Below are 20251 nucleotides of genomic sequence, written 5' to 3'. Positions count from 1 at the left end.
TTGCGTTTCGTCGCGATTGATTCAAAAAATGCTATGTTTGATTTCTTGAAGAATAAAGGCGTATATATAGGGGGAGTATAATGCAAAGACACTGTCTCAATTTTTTGTCATTAAATAACTCAATGATAAATACACGTAATATATTTTCACTTATGTTTTAAAGGTATTTAAAACGGATAAAAGGGGCTTCAATAACTAATCTAACTTTTTCCAAAGCTCATGATAGGCGTAAGACTGAATGCGCTAACCACGATGCTCCGGTGTCACCTTGATGTTTGTGTGTCAGTTTGCTCTAAAGAAAGGCACTTATTACTTAATTTATCTTAGGTCGATTTTTTTTTTTTTTTTGGGGGGGGGGGGGGGGCTTCTTTCACCCAATTGTTTTGTTTTTATACTAAATTTGATTACGAAACGCTCCGTTTACTTGATCAATATATAGGACTCACAGCGGATGTGATCAATCAACAAGGAATGTCTACTCCTCTTCGGCACCTGAAACTTCTCCGTCATAGAGCGGGTGATTGTCCTCGCCATTAGCTGCAGATCTGTAGCGTTATGGTTTTATATATTTGTCTTTGACCATAACACTAATAATTAAATAACCATGACACTTTTCTCTCTGTTTTATAAATCTATGATAAAGAGATTATAATACAGGTTTTGTAATATTTCACCTATTTTCACACTATCATCAGACATCAGAACTAAAAATCTGAATCAGAATCTATGAAGATAAAAGTTTAATTAAAATTTAGCATTACTCAGTATATCCCCATAGACAGATCCAGAAAAGCGGATATAGGCCAGGGAATCAAAACCTGATAAATTTTACAAATTCACTTAAATTTAAGAATATTGAAGTAACCATATCAAAATAACTTTGCCACCCTCCCCAAGAAACACAAACTCTTAACAGTCAGTCTACGATAAAGGAATTATAGTTATGGAAGTTAATTGATTTGCACCGATATGCCATGATTTCTATGAAAAAAGATCCATGCATATCTTTGAGAAATGCGGTAACCGTTTGTTTTCTTTTTATTACATAAAAACATTTTAAATATTCCATGCAATCTCTTCTTAACGCTTATTTGGCTGAATTAAAATCAGTAAATGAACAGAGCGGCATTAAGATTTGAAGTTGAATGCATTTTAATCATTAATTTCTGATCCAAATTTTGAATACATAAATATACCTTTAAATATTTACAAAACCATGTGTATATATAAGGTGCGGTCACACGATACGATTTTTCATCCGATTTTCATTCGACTTGCTCAGGTAAGTCGAATGGAGTCGATTGGTAGAGTGGTCACACGATCCGATTTTACATTCGATTTTCCATCCGATTTTGACAAGAGAGAAGCAGGTGCTTGTTTTCCGTTTATTTCATTTTAATCGGATTTTGCTAAATAAAATAAATATTATTAAGTAAAGAGTATTAGCGATCATTTATCTAATTGAACATTACGTCATTCTAATTATGACGTTTGAAGCTGACGTAATTTTCGCACGGTCAGTGAAAAAAGATGATGGCAAGAAAAAAGAAAACAATACTTACGTGCATTGTTGCTGCTTTGGCAGTGAAAAGGAGTTTTAAAAAAGAAAGATCATGGACTAGGCTATGGCTAACCAGGAGGAATGAACTGGGTATGAGAAAAAATATATTGAATACTCTAGCAATTTTTCTTATTATTTGAAAGATACGTTATTTTCGCTCGAATAAGGGAAGTCAAAACTGAAATATATTTTCTTTCAATTCAATCGATGATTTGATTTAACAAATTGATAATTTTCTAGACAAAATTGAAATTGAAACTCATCACACAATTAAGAGTAGTATTACAGGCGCGTAGCCAGGCGTATGTTTGTGCACACAAACGTCCACATCATTTCTTAAGAGAGAGAGAGACGTAATTTCCAATGTTTTCCAACGTACGATAGCTAAAGCTAGAACATAAATATATCATTTAGCAAGAAATAGAAAATGCCTTTAATTTAAGAATACCGATAAAATATATACAAAATGACAACAGAATCAGTTTTATAGAGAAAAACGATAGTGTGCAGTGCAGCACCTCTTTAAAATCATTAGATTTTCCCGGAATTTGGTAAACTATTTAATATTGTTGAGCTTTTTCTAGTGCATTTCATTCTTATATTGGCTTTTCGATCTAAGATTGAACGATATTGGACGGATCCTATCTCGTGTTTTTAGTGTTTGTCCGCATTTTGTACAAAAATAGAACAGACCTCTAATATAGCTGCGTTAGCCTAAACAAACATTTAGTCAGTGTCAGAAAAATGCGATCAGAGGCTTGTTGACCGTGAAAACCCTTTAGAATTAATGCCAGAGGAGGAGATTTTCAAAAGATACCGTTTCCGCCCGGCCACAATTTTGTCGATAGTGAATCTACTTAGACAATCCCTTGAGAGAGATACTCTGCGAAGCTGTGCCCTCACCCCCCTTCTGCAAGTTTTGGCCACGCTAAGATTTCTCGCCACAGGAGGTTTTTATTCCTTAGTGGCCGATACATTTGACAGCCTGTCCCCATCCACTGTGTGCAGGGCGGTTAAGGATGTGTGCCATGGTTTGTGTCAGGTGTCGAGACAATTTATAAGGATGCCGGCAAGAAACGCAGCTGATGAAGTTAAAAAGCAGTTCTATTCCATAGCAGGTAAACAACAAAACAAGGGAAGTAATCACAGAACAAATGGGTGCAAGTTAAATTGTACCATAAATCCTTCGAATCAATCAAGTATTTTGATTTTACATGCTTCTTACATTTTGTTGCAACAGATACTTGAAAAAAAAAATAACAGAAAGGAAAAAGAAATGGAATGTCTTTATTATGAAGTTTATTTACACCTTCATGTACATATAATTGTTCCAAAACATTAATGGGAAAGGGTGTTCATGGGCACCTGAAGTGTGGAACCCCTTTCCCCCTCCCCCTCAAATGTTACTACTGAGTTTTAAGAAAGCGTAAGAACTTATAATTTCTCAATACATTATATTTTCCCATTAGTCACACCCATATGTTATTCCGTACAAGCAGATTGTACTTATTCTTTTGTTTAGAAGTAGACAATGTTCAGTATAAAGTTACATGTATATATACGTATGTCTATATGGCCATTCTCTAAACGTAAGAAAAAGTTTAATCCTGACTATATTGAACAAAAAATGGGTGCAATTGATTGGGAAATCTCCTAATTTTAAGAGGTTAAATTCTCTTCACTTTTTTAATTAAAGTAATGGCGTATCTGAGTTGATCATATTACGAGATAGAGAATAAATTTAATTGTATGTACATGATATTATATGTAAGATACATTCAAATTAACGATTTCGCCGATTTTTAATTTGAAATATTATATAACTTTGTGAAATCCGGTAATCTGATTGGTCAATACGAAGTACTTATTTTTTAATAACGACCGCTGAAGGCGAATAATGACTCGCACGAGCTGCCTCGTTTTCACTTTCGCTTTAGACAAACATGGAAGTTCGCAAGTTGTAGGTGAGGAAAATTTAAAACATATAGTGAAGAACTCTGAGACTGATAATACAAAACAATTACTAGGATATTCGTGAATATTTTTCGGGAATAATTAGCACATACCATTTCATGGTTGAATTCGACCTTTCCACTCAGCCAGCAGAGTTTTGACGCTGTTTGTAAACGCGATTACGGAGAATAAAGAAAATATAGACAAGCATACCATGTAAGATTGTATTTATTCTTAGAAGACATAGGTATTTATATTTTGTCAGTGCATTCCGTCTGAGACTGATAATACAAAACAATTACTAGGATATTCGTGAATATTTTTCGGGAATAATTAGCACATACCATTTCATGGTTGAATTCGACCTTTCCACTCAGCCAGCAGAGTTTTGACGCTGTTTGTAAACGCGATTACGGAGACTAAAGAAAATATAGACAAGCATACCATGTAAGATTGTATTTATTCTTAGAAGACATAGGTATTTATATTTTGTCAGTGCATTTCGTCTGCAAGTGTAAACGAGAGGGATTCTCAATCTGGAGGATGGGGTACTCTGTGTTATTCGGAGACAGATATCTTGCGTCATTTTTATGACATGGGGAATTTATTGCCAAAACAATTTCCTCTGAGTAATATTCAATGAATTTTGAAACATTTACATTCAACTTATTTATGGTTAATACTATCTCTGTAAATAATAGGATGATATACATTGCACTAATAAATTTAGCAAATTATTATTTATATAATATAATAAATATGGACTCAATGCACGGTCAATATGCATTTATAATGACCCAGAATGACAGATATTGACCTCAGATACATGAAGTATATCGACCTCGGGCTAGCGCCCTCGGTCGATATACTCCATGTATCTGAGGTCAATATCTGTCACCCTGGGTAATTATAAATGCATATTGACCTATATTGAGTCCATATTTGTATAATATATATATCTGGGATATATGGTTAAATTGACTTTAAACTTGTCTGTTATTTACATGTTTAGTCGGTACATGCAAATAAGTTGGATATTGTTTAAAATTTTCGATATACTTTGAAAGGCGTTTGAATTGCATGTAAGAAGTGCAATTAACAGAAAAGTCAAATCATATTAGAAAGTAATAAATGTAATAGAAAATATTTTCAATATTTGGATTATCAACTTAAGAAAAATACAGAGAGAGAGGGGGGGGGGGCACTACCTCAATATCAAAATCATCAAACAAACAAAATTAAAAAACAAAACAAAAATAATTTAAAGCCAAAATAGCGGTAAATTAGGAGACAGAAGATGGTTATTTTCCATTGTAAAGTTGCAACATGCTTGAATATTTTTCATTTTATTTATTTCATGGTCCTAGGTTTTCCAAATGTCCTCGGTTGTGTTGATGGTACCTACATCAAAATTCAGGCACCTTCAGAGAATGAGCCAGATTATTTGAACAGAAAAGGGTACCATTCTCTGAATGTACAGGTAATTTGTTATGATGAAGTATAAATTATTTGCAATGGCCATAAACTGATCGTAAAATTAAATTTTTAAGAGATTTTCTGTTGTTCTATTCAAACATAAAAAAAAAAAAAAATAAAAAATCACTTTCTACTAATATATTCAGTTACTAGTACATGTATTTGTATAAATATCAGATGATCTCCGATGGTAAATTCCGGATTTTGAACTGTGTTGCCAAGTGGCCCGGAAGTGTACATGACAGCCGGATTTTCCGAGACAGTCATATAAGCATTGCCTTTGAAAATGGTACTCCATTTGTCAAGTTTTGTTAATTTATAAGTTAAATAATTATTGTATTAAATCAATCCATGTTTATGAAAAGAAATCCCACTTTTCGACAGCAGTAAATTCTACATAATTCTATAAAAGCGTGATGCGACTGACATTAATTGCCTGGGATCACTACCTTTGGAAAATCATCCACTAGTACTTATTGCACTTTTGTTGAGTTCCCTCAGAAATTAGAGTGCAATTTTTCCCCAAAGTTTTATTAGAAAGGGGGAGGGGTACAAATGTGAATGATATTAGTACTTTCAAGTATAATCTTAAACTCTCTTTTAATATTTAAGGACAGTATCCAGGACTACTCTTGGGGGACTCTGGTTACCCGTGCAAACCCCACCTTATGACACCATACCCTGTTCCTTCAAATGATGCAGAAGCAAGATTCAACAACGCTCACGCTAAAACCAGAGTTGTCATTGAGCAAACCTTTGGAATCTTGAAGAAGAGGTTTGCGTGCCTCCATAGCGGTTTGGGAACAACTCCTGAAAAGGCATGCGATATTACTTTGGCATGCGCAGTTTTACACAACATCGGAATCGATCGTAATGACATACTGTATATTGATGATGGTGTATATGTCAACCAGGGGGATGTTAATCTTAATGTAAGGGATCAGTGGGACGGCAAAGATGTTAGAAATTACATATGCAGGTCTTTTTTTGCATAAAGTATTACATTGTTTGTAACAACTGTATCCCTTGTACAGTAATCATTATACATAGACAACATAAACATTTGATTTTGTATAGAGTCTAGAAATCATCATACTCATAGACTAGCAAAGAAAACATGGTTTGAATAGCATGTAAATGCAGATATGCATAATTTATTATGTCCATGTAATCAAAGACTCAGGGGCATATAGATTTTGCCCTGCCCGTCCATCTGTCTGTCTATTTGTCTGCCAAAACTTTAACCTCTCTCATAATTTTCAATTGGTTGAAGCTGTATTTTTCATATTTCATGTGTATTCCTTGTGAATGGGACCAATCTTTGAGTACCAACAAATTTGACCTATTGACCTAGATTTTGGAGTTTGGCCCACTTTATAAAAAAACTTGAACAATGGCCATAACTTTTTTAATGGTTAGAGCTGGGGTTTTCACACTTCTTATATGTAATTCTTATGACAAGACCTTTCTTTAGATATCAACAACTAAGATTTGATCTTGACCTTGAAGTTTGACCTACCTCTAAAAAAAATTAACCTTGGCCATAACTTTTTAAATAAATGGTGCTAGGGCTTTCATATTTCACAAGTATTTCTTGTGAGAAGACCTTTATTACTTTGAGTACCAAAATATCCAATTTCCATTTGAGAAAGTTTAACCTTTGCTACAGTTTGCCATACGGGGGCATCAGAGTTTCGCAAACTCATCTTGTTTTAAAATATTTTTACTCTCTTGGCCGACTCATCTTGTTTTAAAATATTTTTACTCTCTTGGCCTAAACCTTGGACTTTGACCTTTTACAAAAGTTGTCATACAGGGAGCATCAGTGTCAAACAAATACATCTTGCTTTTCATTATGTATGCTTTACAAGATTTTTTAAGTTATAAGTGGTAATAATAAATTTATTATATGCCATTGTAATATAGATTTAAGTAACAATTTTCAGTACAATGATGAAACACTACTAAAATATTTTTGTACTGCTTAAAAATTACAAGTAATATGATATACCAGAAATCAAAAAAAAAAAAAAGAAACACAAATAACTAATTATATAATGGTTTATAAAATCATATTTAATATCTGTACTGAAACTGAACATGATGAACTCAGTATTTACACCTTAATATACTGTAATACATGGCACTGTTTTTTTTTTTTAATTCCAAAAAAAAAAAATTATTAGTGTTCAGACCTTCCTTAAAATCATTGTAATGTGTAAGATAATTTTACAAAAATCCACATGGAAGCTGAACACATTTATCACAGATCTTTCACTTTGATGTAATGAAATAGAATATCACATATACATATTAAAGAATTAATCAATATGTATAATTTCTGCAAGATGTAATTTTCTGTAACATTTATTACAATGTTCTTTTGACTTGACTACCTCAGGAAGAAAAATTTCTTTTTGTATTGCATAGGAAAAACTAACAGTTATTGTTTATGAATACATGTACATGTAGATGTATTAATTTGGCTAAAATGTGGGCTCAAAATATTTACATACAGTGGTTTGGATTTACACATAGGCATTAATGATAACTTTAATTAATATAACAACATTTGTTTCATATGATATGCTGCCATTGTCAATTTTCAAAATAACTTCAGTCTTCAATAGTTTATATTGTCATTTTTTTTTCTCAAATGAAAGTTTGTCATACATATGAATTAATAAATGCACCAGCTTTTAATAGCAACAATTATTTGTTCATTCTTATTTCAGAAAATAATTGAAATTTCATTAAATTTCTCAAATGTTTGGTACAACAATATCCAAATTTATAAATAATAACATATACATGAAAAATCTAGTCTTCAAACAAAGCACTGATACATGTATTAGTGCATATTTCAATTAAATAATTGACCTTTGAATTACATGAGGAGTTACATACCTCTCACATCTAGTTCAGATTTAGAATATGCTGCATTAATTAATATCTGAAAATTTGATTAAAGGCCATGGATAACATAGATTTATTAGGAATACAAATGTATCCAGTAATTCTTGGCAAATTGTACCATTAAATTATCACTCAGCAGCAATAAATATTTAAAGTCAGGTACTTGTTCACTTGCAATTAGAACTGAGTTCTTAAACGGAGTACATCAAGCAAATCATGTTTACTGTTGGCCTGAAAGAGGGAGTGACAAGTTCACCTTGCATGTAAAGCAAAAAAAAAATAATAGTCTTGTTTCCTGCAAATTTTAAACGGGGCGAAATGAAATAATACATATAATGTCTGTAAGTGTAAAAAGTGTAAAAGGGTGAAAATTAAATGGGGCGAAAATACTCCTGTATACAGTATCTAATTAAACATGTCACATGTCAATATTGTCTTTTAAAATTAAAGAATGAGTGCACTAAGTACGTTTTTGGAACCTTTTCGGCTACCCATTTTGATTTGAACATATTTTATTATGTAAGAAATACATAGAAGGATTGGGCAGCAAGCACAGCCTACATAAGCCCTCTTTATTGGCTACCCATTTTAACCTTAACATATATCGCTAAATTAATTCATGATTAATGTGCAAGCATATGCTTTTGATATTTATTTTTAGAATTTTTTTTATACAATAAATAACATATTTCTATAAGTACAGGAAAATTTAATCAAAAATAACATGTAAAAGCCTTAAATTCGAACGGGACCACTTTTGAATCTAAGGTATCTGCAAATAGGTGGATACATTTTTACCGCATAGTTTTGGAATGTAATCATTAGCACATATGATTTTAATATAATATACCACGTCTTCTCTTCCATTATTTTGGCGCTTTTTGGCGTTGCAGACGATGATTTACATTGGATACTATAACCGGAAGTAAAGAACAAGGCCGCTTATGCGACGTTGAAAAAAACTCAGTTGAGAAAAAAATAAACTTAGGTGAGATTTGTCTGAGTTTGTTTCGAGAAACGTGATTTGAGAAAACTCTTAGCTGAGTATTTTCTCAGAGTTTGAGATTGAACTTGAGTAAAAACTTAAGATTTTTTCGAGAAATCCAAGCCAGGATCGAGGGTCGGTTTCGGATATTCTCATAGAAATAATCGAAAATTTATTTATTTTCGGGGCATTTTCGCTGGACCCACTGAGGTTATTAAAACCGCCTCCATTCCCGAGCCTATACTCGGGCCTCTACATCAAACGTACCCTGGCTACGCCCCTGTGCACGTGTCTAAATATATATACTACATGTATATCCTAGTACAGATCAATATTTGAAAATGATCTGTGGACATATATGTAACCTATGAGAGTTGGCTCCTGGTCCTTTTTGAGAAATAAACTTATCTTAATAGCAGGGTTTTATATTATATCACACATGAAATAATCCTCCAGAAACAAGAACAAGACGGAAATTTTACTGTATGTGTAAATGTGTATCTGCATGAATTGATCTCATATTTCTGATTTCATATGCAAAAAATGTTTCAAGTTCCACAAATAGACCGTAAGCATATATCGATATAGCTTATATACTTCTTTTAGGAATATGGCAGAATTTGCTTAGGGAAATGTCGGTTGAAGACAGCCAATCCTTCAAAAATTTTCTAAGGGTTGACCAGAGACAGTTTTTCTATCTATTGGAGCTCACAAAAAACGATATTTCAAAAACAGAAAACCCTATGAGATCAACCATTTCCGCAGAGGAGAGACTAGCTGTCACCCTGAGATATTTGGCTACAGGTAGGACCTCCTTTTATTAAGTAGAGTATATATGTACATGTATACTACATGCAGATACGAGGAAAATGTAAAATAAAATTCCAATTTAAAATTTTTGACCTATATATATTCCCATTTCCTCACACAGGGGAGAGTTTCAGAAGTTTGGGTTATTCATTCCGAATAGCTCATAACACCCTAAGCAGTATCATTCCAGATGTTTGTACCGCCCTGTTCAATGCCCTTAAACATGTGCATCTCAAGGTAAACATAGACATGCTGATTATTCAATAAACCTTTGAAAATAAAAAAAAATTGTGGAAAAGTATACACTGTGTCAAGTTAAATATGCTAATTACTAATCATAGGTACCATCTTCTGAGGCCGAGTGGGAGAATATTGCCAGGGAGTTTATGGAAAGATGGAATTTCCCCAATTGCCTCGGAGCTTTGGATGGAAAACACGTTGTCCTTCAGGCTCCATTTAAAAGTGGCTCATTCTACTTTAATTACAAAAATACACATAGTGTTGTTTTAATGGCTTTGGTTAATGCCAACTATAAATTCATATACGTAGATGTTGGCAGCAATGGGAGGGTGAGTGACGGTGGAATATTTAGGGATTGCACCCTGCGCAGTGCCATGGAAGACAATTCTTTAAACATGCCGGGCCCAAGACCTCTTCCTGGGAGAGAGAGGGACGTCCCTTATGTTATTGTAGGGGATGAGGCATTTCCACTTAAAGAGTACCTAATGAAGCCCTACCCTCAAAGATCAGGTCTTGATGATAAGCAGAGAGTATTTAATTATAGGTTGTCAAGAGCCCGCAGAATCGTAGAAAATGCGTTTGGGATTTTGAGCAATAGGTTTAGAGTACTGAGATCCCCAATTCTGCTTTCGCCACAAAAAGTGGAAATTTTGGTACTGTGCTGCTGCGCTCTTCATAATTTTTTGCGGCCCGATTTTCAAGTGGCAGTCACAGAGTGTGAGACGCCCCGGGAGATTGGCACAGGAATGGTCAGTTTGTCTAGTCAAGGATACCCCAGCAGTCAGAATGCCCGAGACATCCGTGATGAATTCAAGGAATATTTCTGCACTAACGGACAAGTACCGTGGCAAACAGCTACTTAAGTACGTCTATTACAGTATGTTCCTGTAAAACATTCTATAAAGTTATTAATAAGTAAAAGAATAACGAAATAAATACACCAGTAATTCCATGCAAACACTTTATTGTTTTTAGAAGTGATAATGCTACATCAAAACATGCAGATATAATAAAAACAAATTTTCTTTTTAATTCCGTCTTCGGATGCTGAGGTTTGACTGTAATTAAATTGATAATTTTGAGGCATGTATTGCTGTTGATTTTGCTGCAAAAAAGAAACCTGCGTTTCGCATATCAAATTTTGAATTTTGTTTTTTAGAACACATTTTTGGATAGTATTTGGCATGGACATTAGGGATCGGCCAACATATTTACCGAAAATTACATCATCAGATTCTTGATCTTCGTCAGGCTGATTTAAGCAGTCTATGGCTTTTTGGAGTAAAAGATCCGACTGACTCTTTTTACAAATGTCCTTTTTTTCTTCAGAGGTGTAGAATTATTTTCTGATGCTGTAACTTCCAGAAAGCTGTCATCTTGATCCATATCAGTTGAAGGCTTGAAAATGAATTATGATTTTTATGTCAAATTAATTGATATAAATTATGACATATCATAAGCAATTAAGCAACAAATATAAATGTCAGCAGATCTCACGCATTAGCTAAATAATATATGGAAAAAAAATAAATGTATATTCTTACAATGTTAGATTTTGACTTCCTTTTCTTCACATTGGGTTTTAAAAATCTATCCAGGTGTTGAAACATTGGCCATTTACTCTCGTAAATTTCCTCTGTCCCTGAACCACTTCTTTTTGAATCTTCAACTTTGTTTAATTCCCTCCTGTAGTAAGTCCTAAGATTGTTGATTTTCTTTTGAATTTTGTCTACTGCAATAAATGTTATTGAAATATAGATAAGAGATAGACTGTTTGATTCGGATGGGGGATAGTATGATTTATAAATAATTTTGTATAACCTCACATTCTGTACCAGAATATTGTTTAAATGTATGAACAATTGATGGTAAGACCGCGGGACATTAACTGGCAAGATTGGAAATACACAGCTTACGTCATTTCTATCCGTTACTGTCAAAACATTCAGTGATAGACAATGAAATGGGCGGGTACAATTTGACGCGGACGTGGGGAAAACATCGGATTGAAATTGCAGATCGAAATTCATTTTCAATCTACCTCAACTACTCTAGAAGGCACGTTAATACTGATTGACCCAAGTGAGAAAATTAATGATTTCAATTTTGGTATAGTTTGAAGATAATTTAAATAAATCAAAATTTTCTATCCAATGTTTCAAAGATATGTATGAAGACTGAAGAGACAAATATTTGATTTCTGTTTGTTATAATTTATGTAAGTGTCGATGTGTGTGTGTGTGGGGGGGGGGGGGGGGCTCAACGATCTTGGGAAAAAATAAGAAAGTTATAAAAAAAACCATTAAAGACAAAACTAAAAAAGCTCATGTCATCTTGTCATCATAAAATATAAAATTAATTGGTACAAAGCTATATATATATCTGACTCGACAATTTTTACACGTACCCCCTTTCTAGAATAAAATCTCCTGAAAAATAATCTTTGTCTTCTATGACCTCTCGCGTCCTTAGAATTATAAGCTTAAACTCATAGTCTCATATTAATGTGAACTTCAAACAATATGTATTTGGAAGTTGAAATTAGTTGATTTTCGCATCATACATTCACTCTTTGCTCGAAAACAGCTCAGGTGGATTGAAAATAAATTTCAATCCGATGTTTTAATTTACCCACTTCCGCGTCGAATTGTACTCGCCCATTTCATTGTCTACCACTGCAGTATACCCAGTGGCGGATTTAAGGGGGGCGCACCTGGCGTGCGCCCCCCTAAAATTGTCTAAGTTTACGTAAATCACAGTTTCGTCTAGAAAATGTAAACATGCCTACTTGGTAGACCTCATTTTTACCCTACAAAATCTCTAAAATCCAGGAGCGCCCCCTGGGCCCCCACCAGGCCTTTGCCCTGGACCCACTTGGGGCCTCAAGGCGGCCCCCATACCCCTTGCCTACTTTTGGCGCCCCCTCTAACTTCAATTCCTGGATCCGCGCCTGATACAGATAGAAATGACGTATGCTGTATATTTCCAACCTTGCCAGTTAATGTTCCGCGGTCTTTTATTTCTAATATGCTGTGTCTTTGATAATTATTGTAATAATTGTGTTTATGCCAATATTTGTATTTATTGTCATGTCGATGAAGGTCGGATTATTTACTTCAAATAAGATCTAGGACAGATTATTTATTTTCTTTGCCACTGATAAAGTGTAACGTGCAAAAATGGAAAACATCAAAGTAAACAACTGTCATTTGGAAAGGGGGGTCAGGGAAAAATTATTTATTTCCTGTCCAGTCGAGGACAGATTATTTATTTTCAAAATCTGCCAAGCCGCTTAAAAGATATTTTTACACCTCATTTTTTATTTTGAAATTAGAGCGTATCTAGGCCTAATGCCTGTGATAGAAAGAGGGAGAGAGAGAAAGTATGTAAGCATCTTACGAATTTATCGCCCTTTGTATCTGAAGAAAATGTCAACAAAATAATTTGAAGGTCAAGAGCTTGTAATAAAGTATCTATGGAAAAAACTTAATAAATACACACACTTTATAAAATTTATGATCAGCTTTTATTCATATGTAAGTAACCCTGTTCAGGTGTATTTGATACTTTGAAGTTTATGTGGGCCTGTATATTCATTTTTAAAACTTACCACCAAGGTGGAGGGATGCGTCAATTCGCTCTACAGCTTGTCGCCTTGCATTTTTATCAGAGTATAATTTTGAAGTAACATCCCACAGTGCAGGCTCGCCTTCGTATTGCATAATAAGTTCTATATCGGCTGCAAGAGAATCTTCTTCTTTATTTTCACAATTAGTCGCCATTTTTAAAACCTCTTTGAAAGGATTGTTTCCCTTTGTTGAGTGAACCAAAGGGTAAAACAAGTTGTGAAATGACAGACACTCCAAATATACAGATAACAATATTTACCTTTTGAATCTGGAGAAAATTCTTTTTTTTATTACATGTATTTATTTATTTTTTTAATCGCCTTTTTTCACTTCCAACCAATTCATATACATATATTGATATTTAAGCGTATGTATATGAAGCTACACTACCACAAATAATTAACTCATAACCAGATGCAAGTGATCCCTTTGGATTTGTGAATACTATATAATATTAAATATACAGATTTATTTTCGCCCTTTTGCACTTGCGAACAATTTTGCTCCGTTTTCAATTCGTTCAGTTTAAGAAACTGTGTTGCACGTTCTACTGTTTTAATTCACCCAACCATTAAGAGGGCGAAAGAGGCGAAAATAAAACGGCGACAAAATTTTCCATATATACAGCTGTATCCACATCTATGCCACATACGGATGTTTCGTTACCTAGTATTACCGTTTGACTCTTGAAATTCCCTTCATTTTTCCAATAGCTGTAAAAAGTTTAGTTCTCTAGTATTGTCAAAATATACAAGTCCAGACTCGAAATAATACACCATTTTAAAGTATCTCTACACGCGATAAAATATAATTTATTTTATCAATAATACAAATCAAAATGTCAAGTTACTATGGCGGTAAAGTAATTTCATCTTTTATTTCTCTGTTCTTTATTTTCCAAAGGTATCATTTTAGTTTACTGATAACCTTTCAGTATCAATATTTACATGTCATATGCGATAAATTGAATATGTGTTGATTAATGTATTGTAAATAACTTTGAGTAGCATTTATGCTAGAAAGGCGCTAGGCTATATAAAAACAATTATTATTATCATTATTATTTGAGAAATGCATTTAATAGAAACGGTTTATAATAAGCATAGAATATTCAAACCCTGGTTTTTCTATATACATTGCATGGGTGGTACTTTTTAAATTCATTACTAGAGATTAAATTTTAAAGTTTTTGCCTTCTTGTCGCGGGAAATGTCATTGTGACGTCACGATTTTCTTCGAAAGTCGATTGAAAATCTGACGGCCATCCGATTTCCAAACGACTTTCAGACTTTGCTTTCGACTTTCGACTTGGGTGGTCACACGGTAAGATTTTTGTCGAAAGCAAATCGGGTGAAAAAATCGGATGGAAAATCTGATGAAAAGTCGCATCGTGTGACCGCTGAAATCGATCTTTAAAATTGTTTAAAATTTTACAGTAGTACATGCAAATTGGTGAGCGACATTAAAATTCTTAATTTGGTATGTTTTGTTGATGAAGACTGTCATCAGTTCATAGGGAAAATGAGAATATATCGTCGCTGTAATATCAAAATGTCGTAAGTCGATTTTTGGCGCAAAATTTTTATTGCTAATTTGGAATCTGCAATATTGAATACATGTTCTTTCAAAACGTCATGTCTCTGGGCAGACGTGTGATAAAAGCGCGTATGTCCAGTGGATGCATTTTTTCTGACAAAAGGTTGTATGTCTCTGGGCACTGACAAGGATGTCACTGGCAGTCTGATATCAAGGTAAAAATGATAATTTTAGTTAATTCTTTTATAATTTTTACTAAAAAATGTGTTCAACATACAAAAAAAGTATATTTATTTAATAAACAGAGAAATCAATGGAAAGCTTGATGAAAAGTTAGATATAAGTTTACTTCATGACAAACTGAATTCTATTTCCGCAGTTTGTAACTGTTAACGTTAAACTGCAATCAATTAATGAGTATGTTCATATAATAAATTTTAGAGCGTTCTAATATCAGATTTGTACGCTTACAATACATTGCAGGGATTTGTTTCAATACTTTACTGGAGATACGACAATCTGTACGGAAAAAAAAACATCCAGGACAGAAAGGAAAACATTAGACATTCGACATTTTGAAAAAAAATGTTTTTGTCTGTCCTGAAAAGTTGGGATTTTTGACTTACAACATTTTGATATTACAGCGACGATATATGGAAGAATGTAACTTGTCCACAAATTAAGTCGACCCAATCCGCAACCATAAAGTACGGTTTTTGTGTTAGTATCTTTTAGTGTTATGGACAACAATGTAACCCCCTCCCGTTTAATTCCAAAAGAAATTTATGCTGGAGGCATCCTTTATTCCGGAATGAAGAAAGGGAATGAACATATAAATTAACGAAATAAAAACGTCATTACAGTTGTTTCCATTAGAAATTAATAAAGATACTTTCACGAAAGGTTCAAAATGTTATTAAGTAGGGTTATATTTTTTTTTTTATTTAAAAAGAAAAATAAGTAACGTCAGGTACCTGTGTGTTTGTACATGTACTCTCCTTCGTACCTAAGTAACTTACCAAGAGGCCACACTACTTTTTCTTTATTTTATATAAATACGTATGTATCACACTCACTGACAACATAGAACGCTCATGGTGAGCATCTGACACATGGACCTACTGTGGACTGGGCCATTGTTGAAAGAACTACGTACTCTAACTCCTGATTCCCGCCTATATTTTGCACCCATTATATTCAATTTTAATGGCAATTTGGCCATTAAATCTTTGTTTAATACAAAGAACAGTCCTATGGTAATTGATTAATCATTTTAATTCCAGCGCTAGACAGTAAATTATCATTAATTTCAGCTCTCGAAAAAAGGGGGGTAGACGATATTTTCTAGTGAAATTGAACTTTCAAAAATCACCATATTTTGAAATTGACTTTAATTTGATATGATAAAATGTATCTCATATCTTTTCTTATGTTTTACGCAAATAAATAAAACATATATAAATAAATTAAATACAATTATGTAGTTAAAAATAGCTTTAAAATTGGTGAAAAATCAGCATTTTTTTTTTATTTGTCTATAAACATATGCCCCCCCCCGTGAAACACAAAAAGCTTTGGCATAAATTTGTAAAAAGACAGTCTATATTACCTGTAAAAAGGAATTTTTGTTTCACGGGGGGGGGGGATGTTTTAAAAATATTTTCCGTTTTCCATTGATTTCTATAGTGAAAAACTCAAGTTTTTATCTCTCTTTGGTATCCCAAAAAAGTAGCGTTTTATGAAAATGCATATAAATATCTATAAAAATTTTGAAAATCAGTCAAACATGTTAACTTTTGAGAATTGACTTAGAGGTAGGCGGGAGAACAATGCTATCGTTCATGGTTCTTTAAAAGGAGTCTGGGTAAGAAAATATTGTACAGTACTGTTGTAAACACAAAGTAACATCAATAAATTATTTTTATTATTGCACTAGGCCTAAATGCTATATGTATACTCGAAAAAAGTACAGTTGTCATGCCAACAAAGATAGCTTTCTGGATATTTTCTACGCAAACCTAGTATAGCTCTGGAAAAGTTGGGTAGGTAAAAATTTGATGTAATTGTCAAGTTATAAAGAAGACCTTGTAGTCATATTTGATAACTTACCTTTGATAAAGATTTATTTTAAACATTACTATAAATATTTTATAGAAATAATGTCAACAGTCCATTCCAGTGGATGATTAGTCGAAAAAAGACCATCAGATGCGTGAAAAACGCTTGCTTCCAATGTTTATGGAGGGGTATATGAAACAAAAATATAATAATCTTTAAATATATCAAGAAGAAGTCTCATATTGTTTGAAGAAGTTTTATTATCAGTAAGAAAACGTATATAAAAACACTTTTTTGTCTTAATGTGCAGACAGAAACTTCGAATGATCCAAACAATATAGCTCGTGATCCAAATCAAGTAGATTTTCGATTAGCACTTTGTATACAGTGATCATTGCAGAAATAATATAATATATATTTTATGTTTATCATTGAAGAGCAAGTTGGATGTGAATGGTCTTTGAAAGGTGTTATTGAAAGCATGACATATATAAAGACAAACCCCTGTAGAATCGGCCATTTGCAATGTACTTTCGCTTACAAGTCTTTACATTTGGACAAAATAAACAGGGTTCCAAAACAACTTTCCAAAGGCTATCTAAGTCCAACTTGCCCTTCACTGATAAACGTATTTTGTTTCTGCAGTGATGGTTTTCACTAAAAGCACGGGATTAATTAGGTGCATTTTCTGAAAATATATGCATTTTCAAAAAGATTTTTTCTCAATTTAGACGTACTTGGACACAGATTTGAAGTTAATATTTTCTCATTTTTAGCTCTACTGGTCAGAGAAGAGCTTATGCGATGGTAATGCGTCCGTCGTCCGTCTGTCTGTCTGTCTGTCTGTCTGTCTGTAAACAAATTTTCAAAATGCTACTCCTCCTACAGTTTTGGCCTGATTTCAATATAACTTGGCACACAAGTAGACTACACTAAGATACATAATTCTGTGTATTGGTTTTTGATTTCAATGAATGGTGTTGCCGTTGTTACTAAAAATAGAAATTTCTGTCGAATTCTTTCAAAATGCTACTCCTCCTACAGTTTAAGCCTGATTTCAATATAACTTGGCACACAAGTAAACTACACTTAGATACATAATTCTGTGTATCGGTTTTTTATTTCGATGAACAGTGTTGCCGTGGTTACTAAAAATAGAAATTTCTGTGAAATTCTTAAAAAATGCCACACCTCCTACAGTTTTGGTCTTATTTCAATATAACTTGGCACACAAGTAGACTACACTAAGATACATAATTCTGTACATCAGTTTTTTATTTCAATGAATGGTGTTGCCATGGTTACTGAAAATAGAAATTTCTGTTAAATACTCTCAAAATGCTACTCCAAATACAGTTTTAGTCTGATTATAATATAACTACACTAAAGAACATAGAGACTTATTAATCCAGGATCATTATTTTATTTATTGCTGTTGAAAAGTTTCAATTTCAAACTGCTGAGTACTTTTCTCCTACTTTGCTATAGGTACAAACCAGTAGAGCTTCAGTCTCGACAGAGGCTTCTGGTTTCTGTATAATATCACAAATAATATATTTTAAATAGCATTTCATACAAAAATTTATCAAAAATCTTATTTCATTTAAAGCAATATATGGCGTATGTACAATGAAAATTATTAGACTAAAATTAAAAGAACTTATTATTTGTATCATTACTTTATATAAAGATATAACTTTTCCGTAAATTACAAAATCTAAGTCAATTGTGTTATAAAGATATCACAATTTAATTTGGATTCTCGGAATTTTCTCCGACTCGGAAGAAAATACAAAAGATTTAAATAGCACATTACAGAGAAGATAAAATCGTATTATTAGTTTAAACGAGGTGTTCTCCGTGTTCAGAACTTTATGAAAAGTTTTAATTTAAATGTATTAAGAGGCTGTCCACCGAAAAACCAGGCAATGGGCGGCACATCGCATGTCATGGATTTTAATTATTTTTTGCATGTAGACCTATTAAAGCAAGTGTTTACACATGACATCAAAAATGTTTATAGTGCACCTCTAGTCCTAGTTTTGGTAAATGCTTAATTTTAAGTGCAAAAAGGTCAACATGAGGGTAAAAAAAAATACTACGTTTTTATTTTGTTTTATATCAGTGGCGGATTTAAGGGGGGGGGGCGCACCCGGCGCCCCCCCCCCTAACATTGTCAAAGTTAGCGTCAATTAAATATGTATACTTGGTTTGAACTTTTTTTTACCCTTCAAAATCTCTAGAATCTAGGAGCTTCCGGGGGCTTCGCCCCCTTGGCCCCCACCAGGGCTTTGGTAGACCTCATTTTAACCCTTCAAAATCTCTAGAATCAAGGAGCTGACCCCTTGCCTAATTTTGGCGCCCCCTAACTCCAAATCCTGGATCCGCGCCTGTATATGTAACAGATACTCCAGAGGTGGATGTGCCGATGAATATTATTTATAGAATAGACTTTTGTCTTTTATTTTATGAATGAATAAGACTCCAATTTATACTTCTTTAGAAAAAAATATCTGGTCCAAATTTGAGTTTAACAAGTAAATGTTTAAATTCAGTATCCAATTTTAATTACGTTATAAAACCCAATACGATACAAGGAAATATTTGTTTACTTACGTTTTTATGAATACTAAGTACAAACTGTTGAGTCATTCAATAAAATCATTGGAAAAGGTATTTTGAAAGAAATAAAAGGAGTCCAATTTACTTATTTTTTCATAGTTTTCACAAATGAAACCGATGCTACTGAAGTCATTATGACATCATCAGTCAATAGATTTATCACTGGAACTCAAAATTGGAGGCAAAAATTGCATGAAAATTTTCCGAGGGTGGATAGCAAAAAACTATATTCCAGGGTGTTATGCATGAATTATAAAAGAGTTTTCCTTCTGAACTTTATATAGGAAACATTTTAACAGAAGTATAATACATGTAAATATTGATGAGAGCTATGCAACTGCATCAACATATTTTTTACCTTTCCTTTGACCTTGACCTCGCTTTTCTTAAAGTGTTTAACTCAGTTTAAAACATATCATTCAGACAAGATGGTGTTATCAAACTTCACATGTTGATACAACCTTG

At 33.2% G+C, this 20251-nt stretch overlaps 2 protein-coding genes across 2 annotated transcripts; both read left to right on the top strand.

The window, feature by feature from the left end:
• Positions 1–1484: 1484 nt before the first annotated feature.
• On the top strand, positions 1485–6097 carry LOC134238849 (putative nuclease HARBI1). Its single transcript, XM_062720956.1, has 6 exons — positions 1485–1502; positions 2292–2679; positions 4882–4994; positions 5168–5279; positions 5603–5949; positions 6068–6097. The coding sequence occupies exons 1-6, from the start codon at positions 1485–1487 to the stop codon at positions 6095–6097; spliced, it is 1008 nt and encodes a 335-aa protein (XP_062576940.1).
• Positions 6098–9481: 3384 nt separating this feature from the next.
• Positions 9482–10804, top strand: LOC134238850 (uncharacterized). The gene is made up of 3 exons (XM_062720957.1): positions 9482–9695; positions 9823–9938; positions 10043–10804. The coding sequence occupies exons 1-3, from the start codon at positions 9524–9526 to the stop codon at positions 10802–10804; spliced, it is 1050 nt and encodes a 349-aa protein (XP_062576941.1). The 5' UTR covers positions 9482–9523.
• The last annotated feature ends 9447 nt before the right edge of the window (positions 10805–20251 follow it).

The sequence above is a fragment of the Saccostrea cucullata genome, unplaced genomic scaffold, assembly GCF_032062105.1.
Source record: "Saccostrea cucullata isolate Sc308-1 unplaced genomic scaffold, CSIRO_AGI_Scuc_v1 ctg2632, whole genome shotgun sequence".
Classification (NCBI taxonomy): domain Eukaryota; kingdom Metazoa; phylum Mollusca; class Bivalvia; order Ostreida; family Ostreidae; genus Saccostrea; species Saccostrea cuccullata.
Note: the sequence above shows the minus strand (reverse complement) of the source record. Positions and strands in the feature narration are given on the sequence as shown.

Excerpts from the sequence above, each read along its gene's own strand:
- LOC134238849 (XM_062720956.1), top strand. Across the intron at positions 4,995-5,167 it reads ACCATTCTCTGAATGTACAG|ATGATCTCCGATGGTAAATT; the intron begins GTAATTTGTTAT and ends TATAAATATCAG. Across the intron at positions 5,280-5,602 it reads AAGCATTGCCTTTGAAAATG|GACAGTATCCAGGACTACTC; the intron begins GTACTCCATTTG and ends TTAATATTTAAG.
- LOC134238850 (XM_062720957.1), top strand. The coding sequence starts at position 9,524 with ATGTCGGTTGAAGACAGCCAATCCTTCAAAAATTTTCTAAGGGTTGAC. Across the intron at positions 9,696-9,822 it reads CCTGAGATATTTGGCTACAG|GGGAGAGTTTCAGAAGTTTG; the intron begins GTAGGACCTCCT and ends TTCCTCACACAG. Across the intron at positions 9,939-10,042 it reads TTAAACATGTGCATCTCAAG|GTACCATCTTCTGAGGCCGA; the intron begins GTAAACATAGAC and ends TACTAATCATAG.